At 40.7% G+C, this 19568-nt stretch overlaps 1 protein-coding gene across 1 annotated transcript in view; it reads left to right on the plus strand.

Annotated features, from left to right (window-relative positions):
* Window positions 1-18788, plus strand: part of naa25 (N-alpha-acetyltransferase 25, NatB auxiliary subunit) — a 95514-nt gene extending 76726 nt beyond the window's left edge. Inside the window, exons 23-24 of the mRNA XM_063034115.1 lie at window positions 51-197; window positions 10975-18788. Of these exons, the coding sequence (XP_062890185.1) occupies window positions 51-197; window positions 10975-11097 (270 nt within the window). The 3' untranslated portion in view covers window positions 11098-18788. The remainder of the gene's footprint in view (window positions 1-50; window positions 198-10974) is intronic.
* The last annotated feature ends 780 nt before the right edge of the window (window positions 18789-19568 follow it).

Genomic DNA, 19568 nt, shown 5'->3' on the forward strand with positions numbered 1-19568 from the left:
CAAATTATGGTTTTACGCTCTTTTAACAATTTATTTGTGTTTTTTTACAGCCAATTCTTTTTAGCAGCTTCCAGGACTATGTGGCTGGCTTACAGAATTTCTTGTCTGAAGTGGTTAACCATATTAAGGACTTAGAGTCTGAACTAACTGCACTGAAATTTGAAGAGCTGACAATGGATAGTAATTCAGTTGTTGAGGTAAAGATTATTCCAGAGTATAACAAAATGTTTGCTGTTGGGATTTACTTACTGGATGTTTTTTTTTTTATTTTTGTGCTGCACGGTGTTTCCTTGCAAATAATTGAAAATTGTTCCTACTTCATATTTTTGAGCTGCTTGGACACCATCAGTTTTTGCTGGCTGAGATGTGAAGGAAAAAGATAGACAGTGCTACATAAACGGGCAAGTAGCTACTGTTCTATCAATAAAGAAAAATTGAGTTAGTGGGAGAATGACAGATCAGCTTTCACTGGTCAGATTGGAGTTATTTGGTGGAGCAGAGTTGTAAAACCTAATAGCAAACTCTTCATTGCATTTTAACCTGTTTGTCAGTAGGGGAAAACCACAGAATTCTTAAAATGAAGTAATTTGAACGGCTTCACTTTTGTCCCATTATACTAACCACTGTAGGGTTACCTATCTGCTAAGAGAATGTGTGGAGGAACTCAGCAGGTCGGGCAGCATCCGTGGAAAAGATCAGTCGACGTTTCGGGCTGGAACCCTTCGTCAGGACCCGAAACGTCGACCGATCTTTTCCACAGATGCTGCCCGACCTGCTGAGTTCCTCCGGCGTGTTGTGAGTGATGCTTTGACCCCAGCATCTGCAGATTATTTTGTGTTTAAGAGAATGTATGGTTATCTTCATTCACCAACTTGGGAAAGTTGAGATTGAGTTACTGTCTTCATAAATAAGTTCCCATTTACCAACCATATATGAATTTGTTACTCTGTAGTATATGCTCGTGATGAGTAAGTAAAATATATCTACTTGCAACAGTTCCTTTATTTAACCAGGGCTTTAATGTCTTATATACACTTGGTAAGTGTGGAAACTGATTGTAGTAGCATCATGAAACTTTTTGCTCACATTCCAATGCATTATGTTGGATCTCCATCAGAGCATAAAGTGCTAGAATGCAAGTTTCTCCTGACAGGTAAGAGTAATGAAAAGCGATAAAAGGGAGAACTTTGTGCTGAACTGAAATTTTAGAAGTTTCTTTTCAATCTTTGATTTGGGATGTGATGAAAAGGAAGCAATACCAGCTGTGGAAGCAGCTGTTCTTGAGAAAAGTTTGCTTACTTTTCCAGTATTCATGGTACTTTGTTTTGATTGTTTTGCCTCCTTTTGGTTTTACAATAAATAGCATTTTGGCTAATAGAACATAGACTGGTACCTTTGGTCCATCATGTTGTGCTGAACCAATTAAATTAGTAATCAAATGGCCAACTAAACTAATCCCTTCTATCTATGCAATGGCCATATCCTTCCACTTCTGCACATTTATGTGCTATCTAAACATGATGTTATTTGTTACCCTCTTGCTGAATATGCTGCCACTACACATAGGGTATGTACAGTAGATTCCAATACACTGGGACCAGTACATTTTGGCCCAATTAAGCAGCAGCCCATTTAGTTGAAGCTTAATGGAAATAGTTTAAAAGGTATTTTTTTAAAAAGTCAAACTTCCAGTTAATTGAATATTGTTACATATTTAATTGAAATACATAACAAATTAGAACACTACCAATACTACTGGTGATTGTCCGTTGTATCTGATGATGACAGGAAACGTGTGCAGTTGAGTTTCTAAAGTGGAAAAGCCGTTGCACTCTCTCAACCTCAGAAGTCGGGGTCCAGTGGGACGAGTAAATGTCACAACTAGGGTCTTCCCTGGTTGCACAGGATGACCGTGACTTTGGTGTCTCGTCATGCCATTCACTCTTCAGAGTGTTGCTGAATTGCCTTTCGTGGCTGTGAGATCTCGCTGTAAATATTGTCTGCTCAGACCACTGGAGCTGACTTCGCGTGCTAGGACAGCCTTGTCCCTACCGCACCGGAGTATGAGACCTGCCTGCCGCCCTCATCTGGCATAGCCACCTGTCCAAGTGGTATACTGGGGTGTGGCTGCTACCACATGCAAACAGCTACTTGGAGCCACAAGTGAGAGCTGAGAATCCAGTGGGGACCAAAGGTAACAAAAAGATGATTGCCGATATCTTCAAATTCTTTGTAGTTTCTAACTTGTTTGAAGCAGTGAAATCATTTCATTTTCACTCCTTGCTGTTTCTGGCATCTCCAAGCCTGAACGCTTGAAACTGCAGTGAGCAAAGTTGTTCACTCTAAGCATGGTGTTGTGTCTAATGGCTATACGACAGATATTAGTTGAAAAGAAAATCGGCAAGAATCTTCTGTCCCAGTTAAAGGGTATATTGTCCCAAATAAATGAAAGGAATTCCAGCTATTTTCTGAATTCGTTCTTGTTCTTTGAGAGTAGTCCCAAATAACCAGCTGCCCCGATTAACCGATGGGCCAATTAACTGGAATCCACTGTATTCTGTGAAGGTTGAGTGTTTCCAGGGCTCTTTGTTCAGCTTCACACATTGAATATCCATTATTAAACTGTCTGTCAAAGAACATGTGAAACCATGTCCAGCATATCAGTGTGTTAAAAACAAGATTTCTGAAGAGGACAGATGAAATGCATAAGAATTATGAATTCTCCAGCATATTGTTGTGCATCAGTAACTAAAAATACTGCGTGTTCGTTACAAATAAAATGTACATAATATTTTACATGGTTTTACAGAATGTAAAATGCAATTCTGAACTTACAAGACTGTAATGCCACAAAAGCTGAGCATAATCTTAAAACTTGCTGATAAATAGGTCACTGAAAGCTTGATATATTGTTCTATATTTTGTCCTGTCATTTTATAGCTGTCCGAAGAAGAATTTAAATTGATAGTACGGAAAGAAAGTAATTCTTCAGCTGATCAGCCCTACAGTCATTATGAAATAAAAAATTGTCTTCACGATGTAATAACTTTGTTTTTCCCCATTTCCTGTGTAAACTATAAAGGCATATTTATAGCAAAAAGTCAAGTTTATATAACATATATAACCATATAAGGTATGTAGAAATGAGATGATGTTTTTCTGAACCGGGCTGTAAAGCACAGTAGTACACATAACACACAGTAACTGTGAAGATACGGATAAAACCTACAGATGAATCACACATAAATAACAAACTAAAGTGCATTAATTTTAAATATTGGAAGGTACGAAGCAGGTTAACCAGTGACAGTTTGAATATGATCGGGCAGAGTTCAGAAGCCTAATGACCTTGGGGTATAAACCGTTCCTCATCCTGACCATTCTTGTTTTTATGTATCAGAGTCTCCTGCCTGATGGTAGAAAGTCAAAGAGGATGCTGGATGGATGGGTGGGATCCTTCATAATACTAAGGGTTCTGAGTATGCAGCACTCCTGATAACTGTTCCCGGTGGATGGTAGGGAGACCCCTATGATTCTGTCAGTGTTCTCACAGTCCTTTATAGGGGCTTCCAGTCTGATGCTTGACTGTTCCTATACCAGATGGAGATGCAACTTATCAGGACGCTCTCAATGGTGCTCCTGAAAAATGCAGTTAAGATGGGGGGTGGGAGTCTTGCTTGCCTCAATCTTCTTAGAAAGTGGAGGCACTGCTGTGCCTTCTTGTTCAGGGAAGTGATATTAAGGGACCAGGTGAGGTCATCCGTGATGTGAACTCCCAGGAACTGGGTGCAGTTAACACTCTCCACGGATGAGCCATGTATTCACAGAGGGGGACGGCTTGTCTGCACCTTCCTGAAGTCCACAATAATTTCCTTTGTCTTCTCCGCATTGAGGCTAAGGGTTGTTCTCCTCACGCCAATCCATCAGCCTTTCCACTTCTGCTCTGTACTCAATCTCGTCATTGTTCTTGATGACACGGTTTGAGACTTGTTTGAGACTTGCCTTGAGGGAAGATCTGGAGTACATTTTGTCTCAATGTTTTTATTTTAATAACTAAGGTTATGAAGGTAGTGGAAAATGGGATGAACATGCTGTAGGATGTTAATGGAAAAAAGATTGATTTACTGAATATAGTGAATTGTCTGCATTAAAAATTGCTTTGAGTTTTTGTATTCCATATTTTCTTAGAAAACAGAAGGCCATCTCACATCCCAGCTAGTCACAAATTGAACATTCAGACTCCATGTGGACAGTACTGGAAGTCAGGATTGCTGGCACTAGAAGATAACACAACAACCTGCTGCACCACTGTAGTTTTTTTTCCCCCATTTATTACTTCACTGGCAGTAGTCACCACAGTTAAACAGAAATGCAATTCAACCTAGTTATCTGAGGTTCCCAGGACTCATTGTGGTTTCATTTTTTTCAAGAAGACCGTGCACATCTTTTCCTCTGCCTAGCTGATTAACTTGTTCCTTGTCAGAGCTAAGAATAAAATGTCTGTTTCTGGAGCCTGAGTCTGACTTTGCACTTGCTGTATGAGGAATCATTACTTGTTCACTGAGTTGCCAGCAATGATCCCCTTGGCAAAGTCTGAGTATGATGGCTCAAGACCTCACTTTGCAGGGTGCAGTGGATTCCGGTTAATCGGGCCAGCCATTTATTTGGAGCAACTCTGAAAGAACAAAAGCTAATTGAGAAAATAACTAGGATTCCCTTTATTTACTTGGGACACTATGCCACTCAATAGGGACAGGAGACTTGCAGAACAGTTTCTAACTAGAGTCAGTTGTGTGGCCGTCTTGACACTACACTGTACTTAGAGCGAACAGTTTTTAAATTGTGTCAGTTGCGTGTTTATGTTCAAAAAGCAGTGATTTTTGTTTATAGTTGGTGAGAAATAAGCAGTAAGACAATTCAGAACTGTTTTGCTTTTAGCGATTTGAAGCATTCAGGCTTGGAGATGCTGGGAGTGAAAATGAAACTTTCACTACGAGTTAGGATCTATGAAAAATTTGAAGGTATCTGCAGCTATCTCGAATGTTACCATTGGTCCCCACCAGACACTCAGCTCTCACCTGTGGCTTAAAGTAGCTGTTTGCATTTGACAGTGGCCACACCCTTGCACACCACTTCAACAGGTGGGCTAAACCAGGTGAGAGTAGCCAGCGGCCTCGTACCCCGGTGAGATAGGGACATGCCTGCCCTAGCATGCGAAGTCAGTTCCAGCAGTTTGGGTGGATGAGACCTACAGTGCAATCCAGCAGACAGGAAGGCGGTTCTGCAATGCTACATGGAAAGTGAAGGGCAGGATGAGGCACCGAAGCCGTCAGGGTGATCCACTGCAACCAGGAAACCATGGTCGTCTACCACAACCCAGTTGTGACATCTCATCCCACTGAACCCAGGCTTCCAAGATGGAGAGAGTGGAACAGCCCCGGTACAGTGGGTTTACCACTTTAAAAACTTTCTCTCACAGGTTTTCTGTCATCGTCTGATACGATGGACAATCAGCAGTAGTGTTCTAATTTGTCCTGTATTTCATTTAAATAAATGATGTTACTCAGTTAAACGGTAGTTTGGGTTTCTTGTACCTTTTTTTATTATTTCCATAAAACTTTGGCTAATTGGGCCAAAATGTACTAGTCCCAATGTGTCCCAATTAACCAGAATCGACCGTAATAGATTTGTCATTCTTCTTTCCAAAGCTTGCCAATTGCTAATGGACTGCAGATGGTTGACCAGTAAGACTGTATTGTCATTGTATCTCAGTTCATTGACCTGGTTCCTGGGGAAGTGGGATCCTTGTTCGACTCTTGGTAGCTAGCCTATTGTTAATAAATGTATGCTGATTCTACAAAGATATGTTACTGTAAAATTATCAGTGTTGTAGATGGGTAAACTGTATGATCTTAGATTGGTAATTGTAACATGAATATATTACCAGCACCCAGAAGTCTGAACCTTTTGATTCAGGTGAAAGTTCAAATCCCCTGAATGGATGAATTCTAGTAATTAAATATAGGATTAAAGCTAGTCTTAGTAATGATAAAACTACAGAGTTTTCCAGTGTCTTTTGGGGGAGGGAATCTGCTATGCCTTCCTTACATAGTCCAGTTATGCACACAGTGGCCGCTCTTTTAGTTATCTTGGACACTTTTCTCCCCTTTCTCGATCTCTCGGTCTCTATCTCTGGAGACAGACTGTCCACTGACATCTACAAGCCCACTGACTCTCATAACTACCTCGACTATACCTCTTCCCACCCTGCCACATGCAAAAATGCCATTCCCTATTCCCAGTTCCTCCATCTACGCCGCATCTGCTCCCAGGATGAGGCTTTCCGTTCCAGGACATCTCAAATGTCCTCTTTCTTTAATGATCGTGGTTTCCCTTCTGCTGTCATCAATGATGCACTCACCCGCATCTCCTCCATTTCCCGCACTTGGGCCCTCACCCCATCCTCCCGCCACCACAGCAGGGACAGACTTCCCCTTGCCCTCACCTACCACCCCACCAGCCTCCGGATCCAGCACATTATCCTCCGCAACTTCCGCCACCTTCAACAGGACCCCACCACTAAGCACATCTTTCCCTCTCCACCCCTCTCTGCTTTCCGCAGGGATTGGTCCCTCCTCGACTCCCTGGTCCACATGTCCCTCCCCATGGATCTCCCACCCGGCACTTATCCCTGTAAGCGTAAGTGCTACACCTGTCCCTACACCTCCTCTCTTGCCACCATTCAGGGCCCCAAACAGTCCTTCCAGGTGAGGCAGCACTTCACTTATGAGTCTGTTGGGGTCATCTATTGCATCCGGTGCTCCCGGTGCGGCCTCTTCTACATCGGTGAAACCCGACGCAGATTGGGGGACTGCTTCGTCGAGCACCTCTGCTCCGTCTGCCACAACAGATAGGATCTCCCGGTAGCCACCCACTTCAATTCTGCTTCACATTCCCATTTGGATATGTCCATAAAATTCTCCACCTTCCGGTAATTCCCTCCCTCTCCCTTCCCCTATCCCTATTTCACTCTGCCCCCTCCCCCAGCTGCCTATCACCTCCCTCATGGTTCTGCCTCCTTCTACTACCCATTGTGTTTTCTCCTATTCCTTCTTCACCTTTCCTGCCTATCCCCTCCCCCACCCCTTTATCTTTCCCCTTACTCGTTGTGACCTGGAACCTACCAGCCTTCTCCTTCCCACCCTCCCCCCACCTTCTTTATAGGGCCTCTACCCCTTCCCTCTTCAGTCCTGACGAAGGGTTCCGGCCCGAAACGTTGACTGATCATTTCCACGGATGCTGCCCGACCTGCTGAGTTCCTCCAGCATGTTGTGAGTGTTGCTTTGACCCCAGCATCTGCAGAGTATTTTGTGATTACTCTTTTAGTTACATCTTGTACCTAATAAAGTGGCCACTGAGTGTATGTTCATGGTCTTCTGCAGTGGTAGCCCATCCATTTCAAGGTTCCACCTGTGTGTTTAGAGTTGTGCTTCCGCATACCATTGTTGTAACATGTGGTTATTTGAGTTATTGTCACCTTCCTGTCAGATTGAACCTTTTTGGTCATTCTCTTCTGACCTCTCTGATTAGCAAGGCATTTTTGCCTACAGAACTGTCACTCACTGGATGTTTTTTTTTGCATCATTCTCTGTAAAATCTTGAGACTGTTGTGCATGAAAATTGCAGGAGTTCAGCGGTTTCTGAGATACTTAAACCACACCATCTGGCACCAACAATCTTTTCTCTGTCAAAGTCATTTAGATCTCATTTCTTCCCCATTCTGATGTCTGGTCTGAACAGCAACTGAACCTCTTGACCATGTCTGCTTGCTTTTATGCATTGAGTTGCTGCCACATGATTGGCATTAACGAGCAGGTGTAAAGGTGTCCCTAATAAAGTGGCCACTGACTGCATGTTACTGCTAACCCACAAGTGCATTTGTTTGTTAACTGCTCCTGAAGTAAGGAGGAAGATGTATATACGAGGAAATCTGCAGATGCTGGAATTTCAAGCAACGCACGTAAAAGTTGCTGGTGAACGCAGCAGGCTGGGCAGCAGCTCTAGGAAGAGGTATAGTCGACCATATCAGTCCTGACGTAAGGTCTCGGCCCGAAACGTCGACTGTACCTCTTCCTAGAGATGCTGCCTGGCCTGCTGCGTTCACCAGCAACTTTTTTAGGAAGATGTATATGGTCAGTAAAAGCTGCTATTTCCAGTCGTGTTCAGGTGAATAAAAAGAGTGGTTAGTATTTAAGAACGCTAGATCTTGACTGTTGCCAGGTTGTAGCTGATTTCTGCAATTAACTCCATGTTCTGTATGTGGCAAACCAATATTGTTTATTGCATTTCTCAGAATTTTGATATGGATAATGAGTATTGTGATGGGTTTCAGATACCAATTGAAACAAATGTGGCTATCCAAAAAATGGGGTGTTGGCAGAGAGAACAATTAGTGTTGTACTACAGCAGTTATATCAGTCACTGGAGTGCAGTGCTACCAAAAATAATTCCTTTAGTATAAAGTTATGCCTTATTGTACATATCACATTTCCCAGAAAACCAGTCACCTGCAAAGTTTAATTATTGTCACAAGTTCTAAAACTGCTGAGGGTAGCTGAATGAGACGAAGAATGGTTTCAAATTCATGACCAAACGAAGGTAAGTATCACAGACTCAGTTGTACTTTTACTTTGACAAGGAGGCAATTGGATCCTGAGTGACTGCTTTAGAGTCTGCTTATGACACCTTTCAAAGTAATGTTTTTAAAAGAAGTGCCAGACTCCTGTATTTCCAACCACCATAACCAGCTTTCTTAACCTGCACGGCTTTGTAATAGCTTTAAAAGTTACTGGCTGTTCAAACTAGCGGAATGGGACAGCACAGTAGTGTACTGCTTAGCAAAAGGCTTTGCAGAACCAGTGATCTGGGTTCAATTCCCGCTGCTGCCTGTAAGGAGTATGTTCTCTCAGTGACTGCGTGGGTTTCCTCCCACAGTCCAAAGACCTACTGGTTAGTAGGTTAATTGGTCATTGTAAACTGTCGGGTTAAATCTGGAGATTGTCGGGCAGTGTGGCTCAAAAGGCCTTTTCCACACTGTAACTCAGTAAATAAGTAGTTGAACAATATACAGGAAATTGCATATTACCGTGGCCCACAATGCATCACAGGAATGCAGCATTCTGTCATTAATGCACAGGTAGTTGTGTGCTTACGTCACGAAACAGGACATCAGCTGCTGCACCTGCATTCTTCTGACTAATGTGATTGCTGTTAGATTAGATTCAACTTCATTGTCATTGTGCTGAGTACAGATTCAAAGCCAATGAAAGGCAGTTAGCATCTAACCAGAAATGCAAAGAATAATGTTATTTACAAAATAACTGTGAATAAAAAGTAAGTGCTACAGCACACAAATATATGAGTACTGAGACAGTACAATATGGGTGCAATACTGCTTAGTGCTGTGATGTGAGGTTCAGCAGGGTCACAGTCTCAGGGAAGAAGCCTGCTGATGCGGGAGCAAAGGCTCCTGTAGCGCCTACCAGAAGGGAGGAGAGTAAAATGTCCATGGTTAGGGTGAGATGCATCTTTGATAATGCTTTTCGCCCTGCCCAGGCGGCGTTTATGGTAGATGTTCTTAATGGTGGGCAATTGGGTGCCGATAATCTGCTGGGCAGTTTTCACCACACGCTGGAGTGCTTTGTGGGTCCGATACAATAGACAATAGGTGCAGGAGTAGGCCATTCGGCCCTTCGAGCCAGCACTGCCATTCACTGTGATCATGGCTGATCATCCACTATCAGTATCCAGTTCCTGCCCTATCCCCATAACCTTTGATTCTGCTATCTTTAAGAGCTCTATCCATCTCTTTTTTGAAAGCATCCAGAGACTTGGCCTCCACAGCCTTCTGGGGCAGAGCATTCCATATATCCACCACACTCTGGGTGAAAAAGTTTTTCCTCAACTCCGTTCTAAATGGCCTACCCCTAATTCTTAAACTGCGGCCTCTGGTTCTGGACTCACCCATCAGTGGGAACCTGCTTTCTGCCTGCAGCGTGTCCAATCCCTTAATAATCTTATATATTTCAATAAGATCCTGACTCCAAATAGCTTTTGTAGAAGGCATTACCCCAGAGATACACATTCTTTTTTGAACCTATACAGTGATTGTTTAAATAGTGTACTCAGTATTGATGAGAAGTAGTTCGATTGTTTGTGTGTTATTAGTTCAGGCAGATTATGTTTGTCTATTGTTGTGACTTAGATGAAGATCAGCCCACACTTTATGAATAATTACTACAGAAAACCAGGTAATTGCAAAGGATTCACAAACTTTTTTCTTGCAACTGTAATCAGTACTGATATTTTGGTTGGCATAGTGGAGATGCATTTCTACCAAAGGAGGTGTAAGGTGCTCCTTCCCTCTGCTAGCCTGCAGGTGTCACCCTTGAGCAAGGTGTAGCACCGGTATAGCTCTGCCAATCAGGGTCATGTGAAGCCATGGGAGCAGGTGGTGGATGGTCGTATGAGCAGCTGGTGCATATCACAAATCCTGGTTATGTTGCCACTGACATGCACCAGGGAGACAATCTCTGAGGAGTATTGATAATGACTGGGGTCACCTGTCTTGTAAAGACACTGTGCAGGAGGAGGCAATGGTAAACCAGTTCTGTAGAAAATTTGTCAAGAACAATCGTCATGGAAAGACCATGATCACCCACATCATACAACATGGCACATAACAACCGAACGATTTGGTGCCCAAAGTGAAAGTTTTCCATCTTCCAGCATTACTATTCCTTTAGTACAAATATAAAAGAATTACATTTTCTCTGCTGCCATGTGTATATGATTTGGAATGCATTTTGTGTGGTCATATTTATTTGGTGTTTTGGGGTTCTTCGTTCTTTATAACAGCCTTCTGACTGGTAGAGGCAATTGATAAAATAAAACCCTTTCTCTTGTTGGTTTCAGGGTGAACAGAAGTTCTCCAGGATGGTGCGAGGGAAAATACAAAGCAGCTACTTGCGTTCCCTTCAGGAGATGGGAGACCTACTGAGAAAGAGACTGGACACAGTTAAAAGCCTGAAAATTTAACTGTCTGTGACAAATGAGGAGCGGGTGGGGGGAGGGGGGAGAAACCAGTGGAAAAAGAACTGCTCGGCAATGCCGTATCATCCCAATACTGTTACCATGTGTTCCTAGGACCCCATCAGATATATCAACTGATCCAGAACATTTACCAGAGAGCATGAAGGACTTTGCAGCAAAAGAGTTTAAAATAAAAGGTTTTTAGAGCAAAAACAAAGTTAATAAATTATGTACATAAAGTCAGAGTCAGAGGCCTTCTCTCCGACTTGGCAGCAATATTTTTAGAAAACGTTGGGTGTTTCTCTTGTGTAGTTCAGTGCATGGTACACCCAGCAACGTTGCTACTAGATGCTTAAAAAGTCAAATGAAATATCAGACTCTGTTCAGTAGCAAATAGTACCTGTGTTGGTACTGACATTTCGACTGCAGCTTACACATCACATATTGGTGTACAGACTGTATATGATAAGTATCATATGTCCCATCATAATTTATTCAATATTTCAATTTTAGTGTTTTTTATTTGTATAAATTTTATGTTGTCTAAGCAGAACTCTCTTTCAGCAACTGTGAAACTCAAGAGTACATGCTCCTTCATTGTGAATCTGACTTCTCAAATCCATTCCCTTGTTCGAGAACTATATTCCCTGAGGTTTTGAAATTTGAAGGGATTTCATTTTGTTTTTCAGGTGCCTCGTGTCATTTTTATTTCTTTTTCAAGGGTGGGTGAAAGCCACTTAACTGCAGTTTATTACTGATGGCTGTATTACGTATGGTAGCTCTGAGCGTGCCGGGGGAATAAGATGATCTCCTGAGAGCTTGGTCTAAACCAGAAGGCACCAGTATTGTCTGTCATATTTCTCAAGTGTATTCACTGCTTCTGGTAAACCCTGAGGACTGATTGCATCTAACAGAGAGGCAGCCTCTCCATTTGTTTTCTCATCTGTTCAAGACGGACCTAACAAAGGGAAGAGGAATCCTAATAAAGAAATGTTATGAGGTGCAATTCAAATACGAAACAGAAGATTATTATTTTTTTGCTGTATTGATCCTAAGTTTACACTGCCAATACTGATCACACTACTGGATTTTAAATAACACAACAAGATTAATGTGGCAGGAGGCTGACTTTAACAAGAAGTCCGGAACCTGATTCAAACAAGTCTGGCTCGTTTGCCCCACCTAGTGGTTCAATTGATTACATGTTATTGAACAATACATGCCAAATTGATCTCTGATTGATTAATGCTGATTTTCTTTCAGTATTAGAATGGCATTGAGTGTTAAAATTTACTGTATTCCAATCTATGAAGATTGAAAATATAAATTAACCTGTTTCTTTTCTCTTAGTTTTTGAGGGTGACTGGAGTTCAGTGTATCTTTAATGTACTCACAGTAATGAATCCGAGGTGGCAATACATCTGATTCTGGTTCACTCTAGCTTTGGATAAATTGCAAGAAGACTTCCAACTTTCCTAAACTTTGAAAGTCTGAGTTGGCACTTATAGAAAAGGGAATAGAAACAGGTATGAGGCTGAAGTTGAAAATGTCCCCTGCACTTGCACATCAGTGTCAGCAAAGTATGATAGTACAATTTTAAAGTTGTATATTTGTAAAGCTTAAGTTTAGCATGGAAAACAAGACTAGAAAAACTACTCACCTTGAAGCAAATAAAGTTAATATTTGACAGAGCTGTTCAAAATTAGATGGTTTTATTGAGGGTAAATGAGAATGTGTCTGGTAGTACTGGAGGAAACAAGGTTAAGGTACAAGCAGAAGAACTGGGAAGTAATCAATTTGCTGTCTGTCCATGATAAAAATTAATTCCAGGTCAACTCCAGTTCTTTTCACCAATGTCTTATTTCTGTATAGGATCACTTTGCTAATGACAAGAATCATTAAACAAGAAGTGTTTCAGTGTTCTCTCAACTGAATTTGTGCTGCTTGAGTCACTGTACTATAATGTTCATGGCCCACATCACAAACCATTCCTGTGTGTGTCCTGCATCATGGTTTCATCTGAAAATGTGATGAGAGCCATCAATGAGTGTCTGGAGTCTTTATTAGCCAGTCTGTTGAAGGTAACCCGGGTATACATGATAATGATACAAGATGCCAAAATGGGATATTTTCTCATATCAGCTAAATTCATATTTTGTGTAATTTTGAAATAATGTAAAGGCATTAAACAACTCAGCTACATTTTCTAAATTCTAATGTTGCCCCATAAAAATAGTTCATCTCTCACTAATAAATAATATAGCTTCTCATTGCGCTATATGTTTTTACCTCAGTGAAGCTACATGGTTGACCACACTTGATCCAATGATGAGCTCCTTACCCATATATACTTATTAGCAATTTAAACAAGTCTTCATATTATACATGACAAACTGTGTGTTCTGTTGTGCCATTGTATTGATAACGTGTTGTCATTATGCACTGTTTCTGTTTTTAACAGGAACAGCATGCAGAAATATTCATGACCAGACTTGTTGCTATGGAGTTGAGTAGTGCTGGCAGTCTGTTGTGTACTTTACTCCCTGGCTCAGGCTTTGTCATATTTTAAAATGTGCTACTTTTAAGATCTAAAATATAAATTTTCAGATCTTTTTTAGTTTCTTTTTCCTTATGTAGAATTCAGTTTGTTTTTTGTTTTAAAATCTGGGTTTGTATTTTCTGTCTTCGTATTGCTTTAACACCACCTGCCTGCTGACTTAATGTGAACAGCTGGATCCAAGCAGATTTACCCTTTGTGCTCACCTCTCTCTCCTCTCTTGGTTCAGGAAAAATTGGAAACTCATTGTCTGGAGTCTCAATGTGGTTCTGCATTTTTGTGTTATTACTGGAACAGTATGGTTCAGTTGCAATGAAGAGAGACATCATCAAACCTGATTGTTCTTAATGTTTGCCCTAAGTCTCTCCATTACTACTGACATTCACATACAGAAAACATCACTGTTCATGAAGACTTCCAGATTCCAACTGTATTGTTTGTGATTCCACGAACCTTGTGTAGCTCAAATTGGAATCCAGCCAAGGATTATGAAATCCAACTTTAATAACCTTAACAATGCTGTACAACTATGTATTTGAATAATACTGATTAGCATGACTCACTGGAATTCTGCAGTTTCTCTTGAACTCCAAGTATAAATGTACTAAAAATAGAGAATAAGATGGGGCAGGTGTCCTACATATTTTATTTCAGATTTTTTAGTTTTTAATTTTTACATACTATTTATAAGTACTTAACGAAACCACCCAAATTAAGATTCTGAATGTTTGCCTGGAGGTAGATAAATTGATTGCACTTTACTCCTTTCCTCTACAGTGTTTTTCTTTCCCAGTGTCAAGCGAGGTCGGTTCCATGTTTCTTCTCTGGCAGGCCTACTTTGCTTGATCTGAAGACCATCACGCTCATGGTGCAAGATGACCACCTTGCATCACATCAATGAGCTGGTGGGAAGTTTTCTGTCTGTCTGAGCCACAGGAATAATAGAAGTAACCGCACAGAAGGGAAGCATAGCACACATCCTGTCAATGTAAACTGAAACTACAATAATCCCAGTTCCCAGTCGTGGTCTTGGGTGTTGTACACACACGTATTTATTGATCTGAATACCTTTTACGTACGATGAGGATTTTGGCCTGCATTGATTAAGGCAGTCATTTCTGGAACCTCACTGCTCATTAGTGTGGAAAAGGAATTGTTGCAAGTCTTAATTCTTCCAACTACCTTAGATGTTACCCTAACTGATTGGCTTCTGTGATTGGGTAAATGAGTTCATCCTGTTCACCTCTATCTTGATAAATTTCTCCAATACTGCATCTATTAATCTCCCCTTAAATAATTTTTTCCATTCCTAGTAACATTCTTCTCTATCTCCTCTCTGCCCTCTAGTGTTACTACATCTTTATTATAATGCCACACTTAGCTTTGTAGAAAGCTTTGCAAGATTTTTTTGTAATTTAAGTACCTCCCCAACCTTTCGTTTACTGTCTTGGCTAATAAAGGTACCTCTTGATTCTCCCTGAATGACTTTTACTCTTGCGGATCTCAGTGCATGTACCCCAGTGTCGTGTGTCCACTATTTACTGCAAGCCAAATGCATTTCTTCACACCACTACACAGAAAACTTGCTGGTGAATGCAGCAGGCCAGGCAGCATCTATAGGAAGAGGTACAGTCGACGTTTCGGGCCGCGACTCTTCGTCAGGACACACCACTAGTTTGAATTCAATTTGCATCGTTTCTGCCCATTCCACTAGTTCATTGATATTTTTTCCTCACTGTTCAAGTACACAGCTAGTTATGGTATTGGTTGAAAACTTTGTATTCAGTGTTTCTACATTAGTGCCTATTGTTCAAACGATTTTATACCACAAGGAGTAAGGGACCAAGCTTTTGTCCATTGATCATTGCCTTTAGCTTCCTACCCTCCGATTAAATTTTACCCTGGATTTTACTTTTCTAATCAGAAAGTTTGGCAAATGACTTGAAACTCAACTATAACTCGTCAGCGTCTTTGATACATCCTCGAAAAGATGTCAGTCGTTCGTTTTAGAATTCTCAACAACTGCTTCCTCTTGATTAACCTGTTGCTCTATATCAGGGGTTCCCAACCTGGGGTCCGTGGACCCCTCGGTTATGGGTAGGGGACTGTGGCATTAAAAAAAAATGTTGGGAACCCCTGGCCTCGATTCTAGGATCACATTCCTGTCCTAAGCTTTTGAATAAGAGTGCTGCAACTGAGCTGCAGTTGATGATTTTCTGTTAGTCACTTACATGCTGACTCTTCCTACTAAGATGTACTTTTACTATCTGCTTTAAATATTTAGTTGTGTTGCCGTTGAATTTCATCATTGATTTACCCACCAATTTTCTTTAGGTTATTTCACTCAGTCTAGCCCTTTCTCTTTTGGAAGCAGCGATCATACATTAACTTCTTTGCAAGTCCTCCAGCCTCTCAAAGGTTTTGGAAAGAAGACTAAAAGTGGTAATTCTTTTCTTCTCAGCCTGCAATACATTTTCTCTGAGCTGGCATTTACCCGTTTTAAAGATAATAAGCACTTAAATGATATTCCCATATGTACATTCTATCTCCCCAAATATTTCCAATACAAAAGGGTTTGTATTTCTTTAAAACCAAGCATACATGTTCTGATTTGACATTTGCACTCTGTTCTAGGTTTCTGTTGGTCTGTCTTCTCCTCTCTGTATTTATAAAGCTTTTTTTGATTTTACCTGGGCTTTCTGCCGTATCGAGCACAAGTTATTAGACCAAGGGAGCAGCCTTTATCTTTGCTGCAGCCTATCTTAAGCACTACTCAATGCAGGGATCCAGGTTTTGGAGTTAGTTCTCTTCCCCTCCCCTCCCCCCTTAGTGGTAACATTCACTCTGTGATTGCTTTTCATGGTAATAGGAACAATGTTAATAATTTGCCTTGTATAGCAACCATTTCTAATTAGTTCAGATCTCTGCCAACTCCAGAAACAGTTTTGAAGGATTTATTGAGAAGTGCACTCTGATCTGCCAATTTCATTATTTATGTGTACCAGCTTTATACTACCTTTTATTCTGTTTAATGCTGTTGGCAACTTGATATGCCACGCAGTTATATGGTATAGAAACAGGCCATTGGCCCACAACATCTTTGCCGATCATCATGTCTATCTGTACTAATCTCATTTGCACATTGAGTACCTGTCCAGATGGGTCTGTCACTCTTACTCTTCCAAATGTTCAATGAAAACGTTTGTGTGTAAATTGCTGCGACTGTGTTTAAGTTTTGGTGTGATACGGAAAACTCAAATGCTGCTAAAATGAAGGAATACAAATCCATTTCAACTTGTTCTTCTTTTTGCCAGTATTGTAACTTTGTAAATTGAGTTAAGTGTAGAACTTTCGGTTTGGGCAGTTTCATTTGAGACTACTCACCTTCTTTAAGATTTTATTAAAATAAGGAAAATTGAGTAGACCATAGCACTTCCAATCTTGATGCTATAGATGACAAGTGGTATGTTAAAGGGAAATGTTGACTTGCATCACAAGACCCAAGGAGTTTTTTCATCTAGTGTAATAATTAGGAAAATGGCAAATCCAATTTTATTAATTTCTAATCTGATTCTTTAGTACCCAAGTTCGATCATGGAGCAGATTTTATAAAGAAATTAAAATTTGAGGCAGGGAAAGATATAGACAGTGATAAGTTTCACCTAAAGTGCTAATCAGGCATTGCAGAGGTTTCAATGCAAGTAGAAAATAAGGAGTGATGATTTTCTTCTCAATTGCGTCCCGTTTTTTTTCCTGAAAACCTACCAAAAGCTATGACTTGTGCTTGGATAGATTTCTGAATTGCCAGCATTAGTCGTCTTATTTTTGGATGCTGCTTTTAACTATTTGATGATATTATTGCATTAATCTGGCACTCATAGAAAATGAGTAATATTGGGATTGTCCTTTCGAAGTGCTACTTCGGGCAAGATGGGCAAAATGGCTTCCTTCAGTGCTGGATCAATTTTATCTCCTTAGCCAAGGGTTGCTGTCTTAAAGTTTAACTATGTGTAGAAATAATGTTGTAGCAATTGACAATAAGATTTAACATTTACTTCAGTCCAGCGATAAACAGAAGCAAAAATAGTTTTGAATTCGATTCTGGGTAGCTCATGAGCTCTGATCTTTGATTTTTTCCCTTTGAGGTTTGTGTTTTCAAGTTTAAAACTTGGGATGCAAACAGCAAATTACATTAGACCGTGGGATTGTCAAACGTGCGTTTTCTGTCTGTGTGTCTCTCTGCGTCTGCAAATCTGTACCTCTCTTCCCGTCTCCCTCCCTCCCCCGCCCAGTCTGAAGCTAAACTCAAAAAAAACAAGATGCCCCTTTTAACAGTAAATCTATCAATTGAGCCATTCACATAGCCTGGTTGGGGTTGGGGGAGAAAAACAGAAAATGTGCTGTATCATTCAGGAAAAATAAATGGTTAAATTTAGTACTATGATTTAATGCACATGCTGCAGTCTTCTTGACAGGAAAGCAACCGGGTGTTAATGCAAAGATTAAAAAATGCTAATGAAAGTTTTAAGCAAACCGTGGAGGATTTTCTTTTGCAAGAGACATCCTGCTGATTGAATGGGCAATGTTTAATTGCAGACAGGTGGGATCTTTGTAGGTGATTGATCTGCATGACTGGGGTGAAGCAAGGAGTAAGGAGCAGTGTTTTCGCCCCATCTCCAACTCTGACAATCATAGAGCATAGGTTAATGCTAGAGCAGTTAAATGTCATGTCTGGTTAATTAATGAAAATAGGACAAGGCCATCCTCGGTGATTATTACATCCAACTGGAATTGAGTCCATTGTAACAGACGTGCTTGTAGATTATAGCTTTCTAACCTAATTTATCCAATTGAAATGAAGTTCAGTGATCACAAGAATTTCTTTATCCTGCGGCATTGTTCAGAGCTGTAGAATTCATGATCTTACTCGACATTCATTATTCTCCTTCCCAAGTCTGTTCCTTGATTATACGTTCTGCTGTTTTACTTGATACATATTTGTAGATACTGCTGTCCCTTTGAGTGACCCATTTTAATGAATCCAGTTCAGGCTGTGACGTCTCCCAAAAGCCATTTTATGTGTCTATAGAATTGGACACTGATAACACAGCAGGTTTCTGAGTGTATGTTTAAAAATAAATAAAATTCAGCTAATAATAAAACTAACTTTTTAGTGTAAAATGTGATTCTTGTTTTGCAATTGTCTGATCTTGTCTGTCTGCATCTGTGTCTCTGGAACTTGTAACAGGGTGAATTGCTGCCCTGGTGTTCATTATTCATGCAAATCGGGACTCTTGTGTTTAGTTTTCTATAACTCCATTAATTTTGTTTAACTATCTGTGTAATAGTCAGTCTGGGAAGCTCACCAACATTTCTGTTTAAATTCACTCCAAAGATCCTGTTTGTCCAGTGACTTAAGTGATTTCATTAACTGATAAGTAAGCTACATGTTAAAAAGCACAATTTTTTTGTTGTTACAAATCCTCTGGACCATGCAGCACCTTAGCCTGGACAGTTAGAACTAGAGCAGAATTTTGCCACTCGGCCCATTGAGTCTGTTCCACCCACTCCATCATGGCTGATTTATTATCCCTCCTTAAACCCATTCTCCTGCCTTCTCCCCATATCTTTTGGTGCCTAGACTAATCAAGAACCTATCAACCTCTACTTTAAATATACTCAATGATTTGGCCTCCACAGCAGTCTGTGACAATGAATTCCATAGACTCACCACCCTCTGATGAAAGAAATTCCTTTTCATCTCTGTTCTAAATGGACATCCCTCTATTCTGAGCTGTGCCCTCTGGTCCTAGACTCACCTGGTATTGGAAACATCCTCTCCACATCCACTCTATCTAGGCCTTGATTACAATGAGATCTCACTCCCCCCCCCACCCCCCAATTCTAAACTCCAGTGAGT

The sequence above is a fragment of the Mobula hypostoma genome, chromosome 27, assembly GCF_963921235.1.
Source record: "Mobula hypostoma chromosome 27, sMobHyp1.1, whole genome shotgun sequence".
NCBI lineage: Eukaryota > Metazoa > Chordata > Chondrichthyes > Myliobatiformes > Myliobatidae > Mobula > Mobula hypostoma.